Consider the following 15293-nt stretch of genomic DNA (forward strand, 5'->3'; position numbering starts at 1 on the left):
CAGAAGCGCTTAGCGCGTATTCGACCATGTTCAAACTCGACCGTTATATCTCCTGATGTTCGTTGATTGATCGATTAATTGATTGATTGACTGCTGATTCTGGCATCGCATTTCACAAGCTTGTTGCTATTTAAAAAAAGAACCGAGTACGTCACATGACATGTATGTAGCCAGTGGTGTTGTTTTTGCATCGTGCCCATATTTGATTACCAATGTTCAAAATCTCCACGCAGGTTTTTAATGAAATATCGCGCTCTTCTACATACATGCAAACAAATAAGTTATTTCGTTCCACGTCCACGCCTGATGTGAGTCAGACCGGAGTCTACACTGCATATATACCTCAACGGACCGAAGTTCTGTTACCATGGTGATTAGATAAGGCTAGAATCCATCCATATTCTATTTGGCACAGCCGTTTGGATTTTCAACGCTGGTGGACATTAAGAAAGATATATGCTATACGAACAGATTTTGCGTTTGACTGAGTTTATCGTCTGCTTCAAAAAAGTACTTAATTTAGATCTATAGAAGAGGTGAACTTTGTCAAAAATGGCTTTTATCAGTTGGAAAAAGCCCATCACATTTAAACAGATTTGACTACAATATGAATAAAACATTAAAATAAATGAAGGGTGAAGCCTCGTGACTTTCAATAAGCATTAGTTTAAATTTACGACATTACAAAATGTCTTGTCCCCATTTACAGAATTTGCATTTTGCGTGATGACAACATTCTGGCATTCAAAATATTCCCGCTGGCGCCTCAGTAACAGTGATATTTAGCAGGGCCTAAAATCGGAGAAATTACAATGATATTGCAATTTTCACGAAATTACAAGAGAGATTTGTGGGACACGGTTTTGGAAGTATTTTTTCCATTCCGTACTCCTATAAACGGCTCACGCCAGTAGACAAACTTATTGTCAGGAGAAAAACAAACGCTGTCGCGAAAATAATACATTATTGATTAATGAAAGCGGATTCGGGGGAGTTCTACGTTGACTTCAACAACTGAATACAGAACACAGCGTTTGACATAACAACACAAACAATGTCAAAAAATCACAATTCGTCTTGGGAGGGTCGACTTGAATTTTTCTTCGAAAAACCTAGTACTGCCTTCCGTGTCACCAAAATACCGTCAGCGAGCCACAGTGAACAAAGAATATCGTCATACATTTTTCATTATATGCAGTGAATATGGAACGGTTTATTTATGAAAGTAGGCTGGCCGTTTCTAAGGCAACAAAACATTATGAAAGACGAACCGCTGAGCGAATGTGCGGATCGACGTAGACTGAATTTAGGCAGATTTTGAAAAATAGAATAGATAAATCATATGATTATTGACGTGTTCTCAAACGTAGTGTGCATTTTTCGAACTGATATTTGATTTTATAATTAGCGACAAGACACGTTTTTATTATTTGATTAACATTGAGTAGCGTATATTTCTGAGTATTTCTTTTAGTACTGTGCTTCGTTTCATGAACCCGGCAATGATTTATTTGCGTGTTGTTTATTCCAACGCGCACTTCGCCAGGATTTATTGAAGATTACTTTTCCTCTGTTCCGGTACCTTGATTGTACTTCATAGGCTACATAATGTTGTAAATTAATATGCCAGTGAGTTCCTATGAACGACCTCTCATATTGTGACTCCCCCCCCCACTCCTTTCTCTAATGGACCGCACTGGATGAAAGATGCGTTTTATCTTTCTGGCATTAAGTCCCAGGCCTAGGTAAGAAATATTAGCAAAGCGTACGTCCATATCGTCAGGATGGAATTCTAGATAGCTAAGCTACGAAGTCCCACCTATGAGATGTAAAACACAGATAGTTGATGACAAAATCTAGTTGTCAAGACGCAATTTGACGATTTTTCCCGTCATACATGCCGTTTCAACATGGCGGCCTAGGATAACGTCGATGCGAAGGCAGCAGTCGTGGTAAGTTTTTACCGTTATTTTTAGTTTTGAAGTGAGAAATCGTGAAAAAATGTATCGCCTTCCGGGTCAAATATCATGGAAAATGCCCTCGTGAAGTATTTTTTGTCGAACGTTTGGTATTTTTAGATAAGATAGATGTTAATTGCGGACTGCTGTGGGTCTGCTAAGCTGATCTGTGCGATATCCATAGAAAACCACGTGCGTATCAGTACAAGTATGGTACACGGTATGGTGCAGTGCAGTGCAATTTAAGATCTCAACTCGTTGACTTGGTCGTATACAACATGCGACTTCTACCATCTGATCTTTGAGATTACCGTATGTGCAGGGTCTAGCTTATTAAATGGTACTCATGCAAAGTTTGCTCTATTTCCTATTAGTATTTGCAAAATCGCACAGATCTGCTGGTAGACCCCACAGCAGTCCGCAATTAACATCTATCTTCTCTAAAAATACCAAACGTTCGACAAAAATACTTCACGAGGGCATTTTCCATGATATTTGACCCGGAAGGCGATACATTTTTTTACGATTTCTCACTTCAAAACTAAAAATAACGGTAAAAACTTACCACGACTGCTGCCTTCGCATCGACGTTATCTTAGGCCGCCATGTTGAAACGGCATGTATGACGGGAAAAATCGTCAAATTGCGTCTTGACAACCTAGATTTTGTCATCAACTATCTGTGTTTTACATCTCATAGGTGGGACTTCGTAGCTTAGCTATCTAGAATTCCATCCTGACGATATGGACCGTACGCTTTGCTAATATTTCTTACCTAGGCCTAAGTCCGCTTGTTTCCAATGATAATCTTGGCATTCGATGATGCATCACGGGTATGGGCCCAAGATTGCAGAGCTGAAGCACAGCTAGAGAGCCTGAAATTCAGAGGAAGCGGAAATGTCGCTTGATGAATGTATCCGCAACTCTTTATAGTTGTACGCTGTGCAGGCAAATAGCTGGGTAGATGGCTCGCTTGCTAAGTAGTTGCCTGGCTAGCCCGGCTTGTTAAATAGGTAACCTGAAGTAGCTCGCTCCGCAGATATGTTCCCCTGTAGATGGATGCATGCGTTGATGCGTTCATGCATGTTTATGTACTTGTGTGTAAATATATGTAAATTTGCATGCATGTTCAAGCATGTATGTGTACTTGTGTGTAACGCATGTATATTTGCATGCATGCATGTATGTATGTATGTATGTATGTATGTATGTATGTATGTATGTATGTATGTATGTATGTATGTATGTATGTATGTATGTATGTATGTATGTATGTATGTATGTATGTATGTGTGTGTGTGTGTGTATGTATGTATGTAATACATAATGTATTACATACATACATACACACACACACACACATACATACATACATACATACATACATACATACATACATACATACAGTGTATGTATGTATGTATGTATGTATGTATGTATGTATGTATGTATGTATGTATGTATGTATGTATGTATGTATGTATGAATGTACGTATGTATGTATGTATGTATGTATGTATGTATGTATGTATGTATGTATGTATGTATGTATGTATGTATGTATGTATGTATGTATGTATGTATGTATTTATGTATGTATGTATGTATGTATGTATGTATGTATGTATGTATGTATGTATGTATGTAAATCTACTAACTTTGTATCTATCTGTGTTAATGTATATGTGTAGTATATATGTAGTTGTGTGTAAATGTATATAACTGTTGTATATATGTACATATGCTATTATGTAATGTATATACAGGATGTCATTCTTTAAATGCCTTCATGCCCGTGAGAACACAAATTGGTAGTGACTGGCTGAAACCTTTATGGCGAGGTATTCACGTGTGATTAAGATGTTGTGAATTGCATTTTATATTGTCAGAAAAGTGTGTCACCCTACAAAGAACACTGCATTAATATGCAATAAATATATGATCGACACACTACTGAGATGAAGAACATCACGCTACATAGCTTTCCCCCTGATTTTAAGAAATTTACCGCTTGAGGAGTTTTCTACTCACAGCGTGTAGGCCTGTACTTCGCTGGATTTGTCTCAGAGCTGGATCACTCGAGGGAACAAACATGCTTCTTGTGCCTTAATATAATTTACTGGGAGTGCGACATAGCTTTTAGGCTAACGCATTGACCATGTTTAATAAATGCCGATGGGATCGCCCCGATTATGGTTCACACGATGACATATATCAGGTGACGTCACAGGTGCAGATTGACTGAAAGTCGAAGGAGATTCAATGTGGTTTCCAGAACCATCCGTGACTTGGCAGCGGGGCAAAGCGGCTAATGAATTTTTGATGCACTGCTGTTTAGATGATAAGCTGAAAACTTATTAGAACTGGAATATTTGAACGAGGTTATACTCAAACCGACCGCCCTTCCAGAATCCGAGTATATATATTGATATTTCGCTATTAATATCGTTAATGTTAAGGATATATTTCATGTTTATCCGCGTTGTATGTGTGATGTTTACGCATCGCATTTTACGCATTACGAGTACTCACACATCCCATTTCTGCGTTATATATTACGAAGTCACAATTCTGAAAATGGCTCGGTTTAATTTGTCTCGTTTTACGATGTAATTCAAAACTTCACGGCATATTCCACGGTGCTCTTTGAAATGATCGAAAGGTTACTGGCTCTGTACATGTCCGGGAGTTATGTTTGTCTGACAATAAAATATTTGGTCTTTATCACGCAGATATTGCTGTACCGCACGAAATAATAATCGGAAAATATACTGTTGTACGCCTTATACAGCTTTTTTATTCGACGAGAATGTCCATCTAGATTTATATTTTATATCATTTTTTTCATTTTCGGAGTAGATAACAAGAAACCAAACACCATGTTGTCGGTTTTAACGGTAATCGTAAATGGAACGAGCCTTTTGTAGCCCGCGGCGGCCATCTTTATTTCAGAGACGATTTATGGTTTTCCATTCGGAAAGCCCAATAACCGCACGACAAAGCGCTCGAAATATAAAACAGCAAACTCGGGTCAACGTTCCGATATTATGTTGAAGGCATATATTAGGAGCAATATTTTAAGAGCAAATGTATTGAATTCACGGAAGGATATTACGTCCGCTTCAGAGAAATTACTATTCAAAATTGTGAGTTATGTTTCACACATGACTCAACCATCTTATGGGGAGGGCGTCGTTTCCTTCATAGATTTATTTTCGCTGGTCTATATGTCCGCCAGTGAGGTCCTCTCTCTCTCTCTCTCTCTCTCTCTCTCTCTCTCTCTCTCTTCTCTCTCTCTCTCTCTCTCTCTCTCTCTCTCTCTCTCTCTCTCTCTCTCAACATCACTTCTCGTCATCTGTTCGCAGTAACCTATATAACTCGTACACGTTTTCCGTCCTGTTTTATTTACCACCTTAACATATACGTCAGGGTTTCTCTGCACACGGATAGTAAATTCAAATTGTGTTCGTCTACTCTGACTGTAACTACTGGTTTACCATTTCCAGGTTTTGCTGAATTCCATCTTGTCGTTCTGGTGCCGTCAATTTAAAAACTATAAGATGTGCTGAAACATTTATCCGGTATCTTTCTATCTCGAACGAATAGCGATGATTCCTTCGAGTTGTGGCGCGCTTACCCATCGCGTCTGTAGTTTTATCTGATATCGCTAAAACATCCGAAATCTCTCTATATATTTATCTACATTTCTCTACTAATAACAGTTATGGCTATCCGAAGATACATATCTTCAACTATCTATCGTTTCGCTTGCTTTGATATACTATTGCATCAATCATACATAAGTTTTAAATTTACCCAATTTATCGTGAGTTTTTACCTGATTGTATTTCACTAGTATCTGACATCGCCAGAGCATTGATTCGATATCATCCAACGTTGCTTTTGATATCAGCCTGGTATATTTATCCGTCAATCGTGTACTTCTATCATCCCCCTATTCAATAACCACGACCCCTGGCATTGTGTAACATCGCCACGCATGCTAATCTTGTCATGTCTCGTCACCCCTAATACTGTCTACCGTGACTCTGATATTCATTTTCACTCAGTAATTTAAGAGTCACATTTTATAAATGTTCATTATTTCCTGAAATTTACTGCCCAACACTGAACACATCTCGACGGTTCATTGGCCGCCATACAAATTGCGCCATGCCTGTATCAGTAAACCCACTCGAATAGTTTGTAACTTGCAGAATATATTTTCCATTTCATCTGACTAGACTCGCAGTAAGGATTATCTTTAATTGCACTCGTCAGATTTGTGATCGGTTTGCATGGTGAGGCCTGGATTAGGTGATATACAACGGTAGGATCGGGCCCTGACAAGCCTCGACTGCAAAAGATGGGTTGCTTTCCTGTTAAATGGTTGTTTACAGTACAGGGTCAGTTGTCATAGACTTGCTTTAATACCCGATTTTTATGACACTCGGTAGAGCGTACAATATTGTCTCCGGTATTTATACCGGGGATTTTTTCCTGATCCTGATAAATAGACCAAACGGCATAATTTGAAACACGTCGAGGCCATCTGTTGCATTGCTTTATATGATATATAAAATTTAATGATATACAAGAGATTGAAGTCCTGCCAGTGTACTCTTATAGTGGAGACTGTGTTTCGCATATGCTGGTGTTCTACATATATTTTTGTAAATTTCTAGTCCAATGTCTGGTAACCATAATGCTGCACAACGGTCTATTAAAATGTACGCATGGCCCAGCCACGGTGTCGCCAAAGGGAAATGCCCGGTACGGACCCGAAATTACTTTTCGGTCCATGGCTCGTAAATTTATGAAAGCGACATTTGCTTTGACAGTGAAATTGCCTACCACGAGACATTAACATCCACAAAACAACCTCAATATTATAGAAGCAAGGGGATGTTTGCTTAACTTGACAACTTGACAACCGGCAAAATATGAGACAGGGTTATTGTCAAAACATACGGAAGTATAGTAAATTTCTTGTAACATGATATACAGGTACACTAAATAAATGACCGGGTTTCTGATTCCAATAGAAAGCCATGGTTTTTATTTCAATATTAAATTTACATGCCATACAGTCGACGATTCTGCTATCGTTCGTGATACAACATCGTAATCTGACATGTACATCCTGTTCCTGATACTGCGTTGACTCTCAAAAGGCAGATAGAAGAATTACATAAAGGGATAGATATACATTTTCCTCATGCGTAACATGAAGCAGAATGTCTTTGAAATCGTTCACATCGGCGGAAAAAAAGAGAAAATTGATCAAACGAAAGGAAACAATAAAGATACGCACATCTGTATTCACAGGAAGACGTTTTACCTTTTGAGTTTGCGTTCATTCATTCACTGAATGGCCTGAGGGAACCACTGGTTACTGTACACAACTATTATGTCCATACTTCTGTCTTTCCATTGGAGACTGCCTTTTTGTATCTTTTGGGCATTCCTTTGTTTATATCTCAATTCTTGAGTCCAGCTTTACCTGCTCTGTTTCTCTGACCTGTTTATCGATGTTTAATTCTGTCTATGCCTATGTTAGCTATCTGTAGTATCCTTCTGCCTATGTAGCTGTATGTTTATTTTCCTTCCGTTTGACTGTCCTTGTCTGTCTATCTGTCTGTCCGCCTGTCTGTCTCTTCTTCTGCAAAGGGCAATCTTCAATCACTGGTTCTCGCATTAGTTGTTGTTGACATTGACTGTTTGTGCCATTTTAGTTCTTTGTTCTCCTTTGAAAGTTGTGTATGGTTCAACAATTTGCTCAGAGGTACAGCTGACAAAAAACCTGCCCCTTTTGCTGGTGAGAGCAGACCTGCAGTCTGCCTATACCTTTGTCTGTCTGTCTGTCTGTCTGTCTGTCTGTCTGTCTGTCTGTATCTAGTCTCCTGTTTATCCTTTCGTGTGTTTATCTGTCTGTAACCCTGTCTGACCATCCTCCCCTTGTCCTGTGACCTCTATCGTCACTGTATTTTCGTCCCACTTTTACCTATTAGCTGCAATTAAACGTCAAATAGCATAAAATCTTGACCAATTCAGTTTCTGTTTCTCAAGGCTGACAGTCGAAATTCAGGGGATATACCACGACTGCCCGTGTTTTCAACGCCAGAAAGCAAAGAAAAGCTCAGGACCCAGTGTGTTTGTCTCTGTCGGTTGTTGAATTTCCGAGCAAACATTATTCGATTGAAGTAGTGCATTTTATTAGTGTACACAAAGAGATCGGATTAATTCCTAACTTGATTCGACCTAATAAAGGGTACTTCACGATCTAATTGCGTTGATGGAAATGTTAGAGCGACAGTCCTCCACCAAAGGGACCGTGGTTAGAGCGACATTTTTCCTTTACTTTCAGAGTGTGAAACTGTCAGCGATGGCATCATGAAGCTGTTTGTCGCAATATCGTTTGGGTTTTTTTAATAACCGAAGATGTAATATAGCTGACAGTTGTGAGAATTTTTGCTGAATTGAAGGTTACAATATCCGAAATTAAGGAAACACTCACAGGTACGTGATCAAAAAGTACAGCAAATATTGGAAATAACCTATGATCAAGGGAGCTCTCTGCTGGCCGATCTCGAGAAAGGCTTTCAGTCACGTGGTATTTCTATCCAAAGCAATGACCATCATTTTTGGAGGTTTGCGGAAAGTGTATGGGGGAGTTGCGTATGTATTTGACATCTTAGTAACCCCTGAAGAAGTTGTCTATATCCCGGATGGCAACGACATAACCTGAACAGTTTGCTCTCATGACCTTTCAAATTACAATTGTTTGGAAGTACTAGCATTTTATTTTATAATTAATTACTTTTATTTTAGTATTACCCCTTTTGTGTTTGATTTGTCAACATGGATAGTGTGATCCACAGTGTTATTGTCGACAACTGAATTTAAATCCTGATCAGAATTAAATTGCTTACAATAACATTTTTGTAACATATGAATGATGATGCATAGTTTTGATATGCCCATGACGGTGTATTTCAAGAAGCGAAAGAATAAAATGTTAATTTTGTTTTTTTCAAGAACAAAAAACACTGAAATAGTATCATAGAATAAAAGTTACAGCTATGGTTTTTACAGAGAGTACGCTGTTTTTTCTGGCGTTTATTTACATTTAGGAAAAAGATTAGATTTTAAAATCATCCACATAAATACAAAATGTCGATATGCAGTATGATGAGTGTTAGTCGTAAACTAGCTCTAACCCTTTCACCACCATGGTTTGGCCCAAACCAATTGTTATCAATAGTAACCGCGGACCTGTTCACAAGGAATCGGGGATGAACAGGTTAAACTAATAGTGGGTAGTCGAGCAACCATTCCCAAGTATTTCTGTCACGCTCCAGATAATGTCATCGTTTTCCTAATCATTTCGATCTGTATTAAGCAAGACTGAAGTAATATCTTTTCGACCATTTCATCAGCATGTTTGAAGTAACTTCTCATTTAATAATTTGTCCCTGTTCTCGTAAAACTCACGACTCCGTTACGCCTGAGTTGGCACAGGCGAGTTGACTTTGTCGTTGGAATATACAATTTGTGTTTAGCTATAATTGTTTTTCTGAAATTAATTATTCATAAATTTAATCTCATTGGGTACTATCGGAATTGATTATTCCATGGGTAATTATATAAACAGTCATCTCAGGCAAATTTGCAAGAAAACCGAAATGGTGATATATGCGTGTTTTCTATTCGGTCACAAAAAGGTGACGACGGTAGACCAAGAATAATATAAACCTTCGTCATTATCCAAAGTAAGAACAACGATAGAGTACCTCAGAATAAAAGAAAAAACTAAACAGAATATTAATCGTGCCCTCTCAGAAATGTAGATGGTGGAACTGACCATGCGTCAAGTGACAAATACAACAGATCATGCACAGATAAACAAAGACAAACTGATCATGCGTAGAGCGAGAAATAGTAAGTCGGCCATGCGTGGAGAGATAGAACGACACTGCGAAGTTTTCAAAAGGAGCTATTTTACGCGAGGCCCTGGCACTCTTGTGTGAAACAATGAGAGATATCACCACATCGACTGTCATTGCCGTGTTACAAATAGAGGGTTTTACGGCAATCGACGACCCTTTAATTCCGTACATTAATCGAAAGCATTATATGTGACATCGACAAGAAACCAAACTTTGAAACAACGCAAAATTTCTAAAACAGCGAACTTAGAGTTACCCAAGCTATCTTAATCGTCTAAATGGAAGGCAATGTGGTAAATTTTAATTCTTAACGACTGTCTCAAATATGAGAGAAAGTCACGTGACAGCATCTTCGATCATTCTGTATTTTAGCATAGTATGTATGGTCACATTATTCGAGCGCTATAATTTTCTCCCGCCAAAATTTTAGTGCAAAATTTTACCAATTTTCATGAATTTTTCTGTAATTTTATGATAATTTTGGACCGAATGGACATCACATTTCATTGGCTACACTTTATTCTCAAAATTTTGGCAAAAGTCTGAGAAAAATTGACTGGGGTTAATTTTATAAAGAGGACAAAAACAGACTCTGGCGCTCAAAGGGTTAATAAGTTGCGTCGATTCATTCCTTTGTTTTCAGTGCATTCTACATACAAACAATATTTCAAACACCTGAGTTGACTTAGAGTGTCGTACTGGCAGGTTCTCCAAATATCTATATCATACGGAATGTGACTCGGAGTTTCAATTTGTTTACACTTCCGATCATGGGTCAATTTGTCTAATTTGATGCCACATGTAGAGGCAAGATAATTAGCACATTCATTAGTTCAAAATTAACCATACTGGATACGGTACCAATCGCTGAGAAAGACAAAAATGTGATGTGTACTGAGATAAAAAAATACCTAGCGATGGCAGTCGATAATTTGTGAATAAAAATATAAAAATAAAATTTGTAAAGTCAAAATGTATTCAATGTATATTTTTTTCAATAATCATAATAACAGAATTTTATCAGCTGTCTAGGTAGTTTAATAGGTCAATTTGCCTACAAGATCATCAAAGCTTTCAATAACTCGTGTCTAATTTCATGAAATGGACACCACTCACAGCAGATGACTTGGAATATTTAATGCGATATTTGATCAGTTCAAGCACAGAACGCCCCTCACTTTACAACGAGATTAAGACGCAACCGACATTGTCTCGTTTACAAAAATATCTTATTTTGAATGGAGAAATCCAGTTTTCAGAACACTTGTGTATCTCATTTCTCATTGATATCTAGAATTTCAATTTTTTATCGAATATATTATTTCATTTCGCGAGCAATACTTTCATTATTTCCGATGAAGGCACGAAACTGATTTGATTGTAATGTGTTTTGTTCATACCTCTGAGGTGGTATTAGGTCTTTTGGAATAATACTAAACTGCTAAACTATGTCCAAATGATGAAATCACGACTTAATTTCAATATTTTTCGGAGCTGCGTGCTTCTGACCTGATCATTCTCGACAGTGACTTCCTCGATAGCGTTTTCACTGTTCAGGTATTGCGTACAAGTACGATGGTCAAGGAGTGCACCCTGCTGATTTCGCGCCAATCAATTCTGATATCATGATTTTCCACTTAGTGTCTCAAGGTGTAATAGAAAGTGCTGTATATACATTTCCATTAACTTACAAGATCTTTTTGCCATGTCAACGGACACTTACTAAAACGGACACTACCTTCAAATGACACGCTGTGGCATTATTTACAATATACAGAGAGAATTCAAGTTTTCAAATGTTACACACGTGACAACATTTTTACTCTTTCCGATGTTTTACGAATCTATCAGGTGACCTTTCACCTTAGCTGTCTGTTTTTTCTGTCAGCATGCATGTCCCTTTTGTCAATATGTCTGTAACGCTGTATCGTCTCCTCTGTCGCTAAGTCAGTCTGACTGCCAACCCGGAGAGGTTATGTGCTAGACTGCCTGTCTCTTCGAATATTGATATTTGCCCATGCCTATACGCGTCACTTCAAGCCATGGAGGTAAAAAATATCTTTTTTACCTCCATGCTCCCAGCCGTGTCATCTCCGCTCATAACACCTACTCTCTAATTCATTTTAATGCATGCAGTAATGGCGTCCTTAATTACCGTGATTATATTCACAATTGCGGTTTATGCAAAACATCGACCGTTTCGTAACACCTATCGATTCGTACAATGCGGGCTGGATCATTTACGATTTGGTTGTAATTGCTCCGCTCTTCAAAACACAAATAGCGTCCCTCTACCTGGAAAATAAATACGACGCGACTTTCTCCCTTTCGTCTCGCAGTCTGATTACTCGGTTGTCATGGTGATACAACTCATTTCCAACTAGAATGATACAATTTAAGAGTAGTGCAGATTTCTTTCTATGGATATCAGACAACTGTAAAATCGTACGCCATTTTTTTTCCTGAAATAGAAGACTGTATATCGCCGGATTACCTTTGAGGGTTCGCCGAACGAGAATAAAAAAGGTCGCCAGGTTGCGTTTTCATCACAATAAAATGAAATAATAGTCACCGTTGTTGAAATTAAATGAGCAGAAATACCATAAATTGCGAAACAGAAAAGACCAGCTAGTTATATTACGGTACGTGTCAAACAAATAGAAACCGGACGCCCGGCTAAAAAGTAAATATATACATACGAGGGTCTAAATGATTGTAAAGTAGTAGTATGCCAATAAACTGTGACGTGGAAAAAGGAATATGCGTTTGAGTGACAGCAATAACGGCGAACAGCAATATCGGTAAATAGGCTCTACGTATCGCTGCTTTCTACATGCCTCCCAAAATTTAATCCAATTCGCCGCAGCCGTATGCTGTTACGAGGTCGTCGTATGTCCGATGCAGTGCGCACAGAAAGAAAGAATGGTAATAAAACAGACAAACCGGGGTTTTTAACATCTTTTCACTGAATGAATAAGGTGAAAACGTTCGCTCACTTCTGACTTTCGACAGCTGTGCTTTTGTAAAGAACGTGCTTTCGACGCGCGCTTCGAAAGAGCAGTGTTTTAAAAGACAATTTTCACTGATCTATACAGGTGTCATGTTTAACATTGATAACCTTTTATCGATCTGCGAGAGAAAAATCTGATATGGTCTTTTTCTCTTGCTCTCGCTCCGAGCTCCTGCCTCACTCGCAACAGTACTAGTCAGCGAGGAGTGCACCATAACAACTGGTTTTATTGAGAGTATTTGGTAAGATCTTGTATGATGATAGCTCTTTGGGGGTTTTTTTTGTGCTCCATAATTATACTGCTCATTGTTATCACCAGCATATAATTTTCACTCTTGCCATTGTCTGTTCGTTGCCGCTGCTGCATGCAAACACGGCATTTCAGTTTCACGAATGAATGAATTCTGTCATCAAAAGATTGCACTCAGCAAAGATCCCCGCTCAAGAAAAATTTAAAAAGTAAAGCAAGGGAAAAATTCATATTGCTCCTTATCTGAGAGGTGAGATTATCTCGTGTTAACAGTTTCTGAATTACAACATGACCAATATCCGCCATATTTAATTTAGCTGTTCCCCGACATCGCATGTATTGTTTAGCACACATGAGGAGTTGAAAAAATCAAGCACACTTAAAAACAGTGAGCGTGTTTTCAATTTGACCTCCATCTGCATGTATGCTATTGAAAGGGAGGATAAATCACTTAATGATGTTAACAGGATGGTACATAACCCTATCATCGGTACGAGGCTTTTGTTATTAGCAAGTAAACGTATAACCCACCTTAAGCTAGCTTCGGCGTTTCTGCCGCCCCCACTATCGTCGAGATTATTGGGTCCAGCCATGGTGAATCTTTCCAGGAAAGAGTCAGCTCTCTTGGTTGTCTTAGTAACATCATTTTTCGTCATCCAACCTTTGATGACCTGTACTGTCCTAACGATTCTACTAAACGTTCCCTTTCGTTCCTGGTCGGGGGGTTCCTTGTCCGACGATGACGATGACGACGACGACGACGAAGCCATTGGTTCATCTTGCTTGGCGTATCCGTTCTCGTCCCCGTCGTCGTCGTTGTCCGTGACATACGCTTTCAAGGATCGCTGACTCACGGTAACGATATCGCCACCCTGTTCCAAAATTTCCAGTTCTTCGTCCGTCACTCTCTTTGCGGCGCTGGTGCTGGCCATGTTGACATCAACGCGCACACACACAGACAGACAGCCAGAGACAGACTGCTAGACTCACTTACGGTTCCTATTTACACACACTCTCTCCTGCGGGTTTGGGTTCTCGTCATCTGCGATCATCGCAGAGGAGGCGTTCCATCGCCCGTCGATGGTCCGTTTCCTGTACGTCGAGTGATACCCTGTTACAGAATAAATGACAAAAAGGGACCTGCGTGAAAATTCACATCCATTCACATCCTCAACCGCTGAGAACCACTGATACGGGCGATGGTCAATGAGAAAAACGACTCAGCCATTCTCACCGTACCGACCACTTTGTTGAGGGCCTTTGAAATCTATTATGTACATATTACCATTTCATTTGACCCATCAATTTTCATTTGTCGCCACTCCCTTGTTCATTTCACAAGACTGACGCGAGATCGATGACGGCGCGCCGAAAATGAGGAAATACACCCAGGAAGTCGTTGTCACGGAGATGTAAACAGAAGTAAATAACAAGATAAAGATCGGTCATGAAGTCACCGCACGTGTGTCACTATCATCATCACGAGGCACATTATGATCAGATGCTTGTTTGGTTTTGACGTAACGCGTGCAATCGTGCGTGGTAGAAATTTCAAAACACTGAATCTCGGATGATCCAAATAAGACAAGATTATACTCAGAATTAGAGTATCATTTACGTTAAAATGAAAGCCCCGTTTGTTGAAATTATCGAGCTGCGCGCAACACACACTGTGGAGGACGAGATTTGAATTTCCAAAATCAGGAGTATTGTGGATGTTTCCTCATTTCATAGGCGGGGTCACTTCTATTACGATATTTAGTAACCGAGACAATAGGATGAAATGGAGACGTGTTTAACAAAAGATACATCTCACAATAAAAGAACATCGCCGGGGGCCTACGTCGTTTCTCAATACGTGAAAGCTGAACACCACTACAATATTGACACAGTCATTTATTGTATCCAAAATAAAAAAAAATTCCAGCGTTTCGTATACATTTCACATAATATTGTCTGATGTTAATAGCACATTCTGCGGAACGTGGGGAGCACATTAAAGTCTCAGTTGAAATTATAGTAATTTAAAACCAGAAACTGACTCTCCATACAATATGACATTTTCTGTTTGTGTGCAATTCCACTTTTGCATAATCCTCCCTCGAAACAATCTAATGAAACGCAGAT

At 38.9% G+C, this 15293-nt stretch overlaps 1 protein-coding gene across 3 annotated transcripts in view; it reads right to left on the minus strand.

Moving 5' to 3' along the window:
• LOC139131765 (cyclic nucleotide-gated channel alpha-3-like) overlaps nucleotides 1-15293 on the minus strand; it is a 45853-nt gene that overhangs the window by 18253 nt on the left and 12307 nt on the right. Inside the window, exons 1-2 of one of the 3 annotated variants that reach the window (XM_070697996.1) lie at nucleotides 14785-14858; nucleotides 13698-14277 (exon numbers count right to left, since the gene is read on the minus strand). In XM_070697996.1, coding sequence (XP_070554097.1) covers nucleotides 13698-14098 — 401 coding nt within the window. In that variant the 5' untranslated portion in view covers nucleotides 14099-14277; nucleotides 14785-14858. Of the gene's footprint in view, nucleotides 1-13697; nucleotides 14278-14451; nucleotides 14715-14784; nucleotides 14859-15293 lie in introns of those variants that run through there. The other 2 variants (XM_070697995.1, XM_070697994.1) reach the window with 2 other exon arrangements.

Source organism: Ptychodera flava, chromosome 4 (genome assembly GCF_041260155.1).
Source record: "Ptychodera flava strain L36383 chromosome 4, AS_Pfla_20210202, whole genome shotgun sequence".
Classification (NCBI taxonomy): Eukaryota; Metazoa; Hemichordata; class Enteropneusta; family Ptychoderidae; genus Ptychodera; species Ptychodera flava.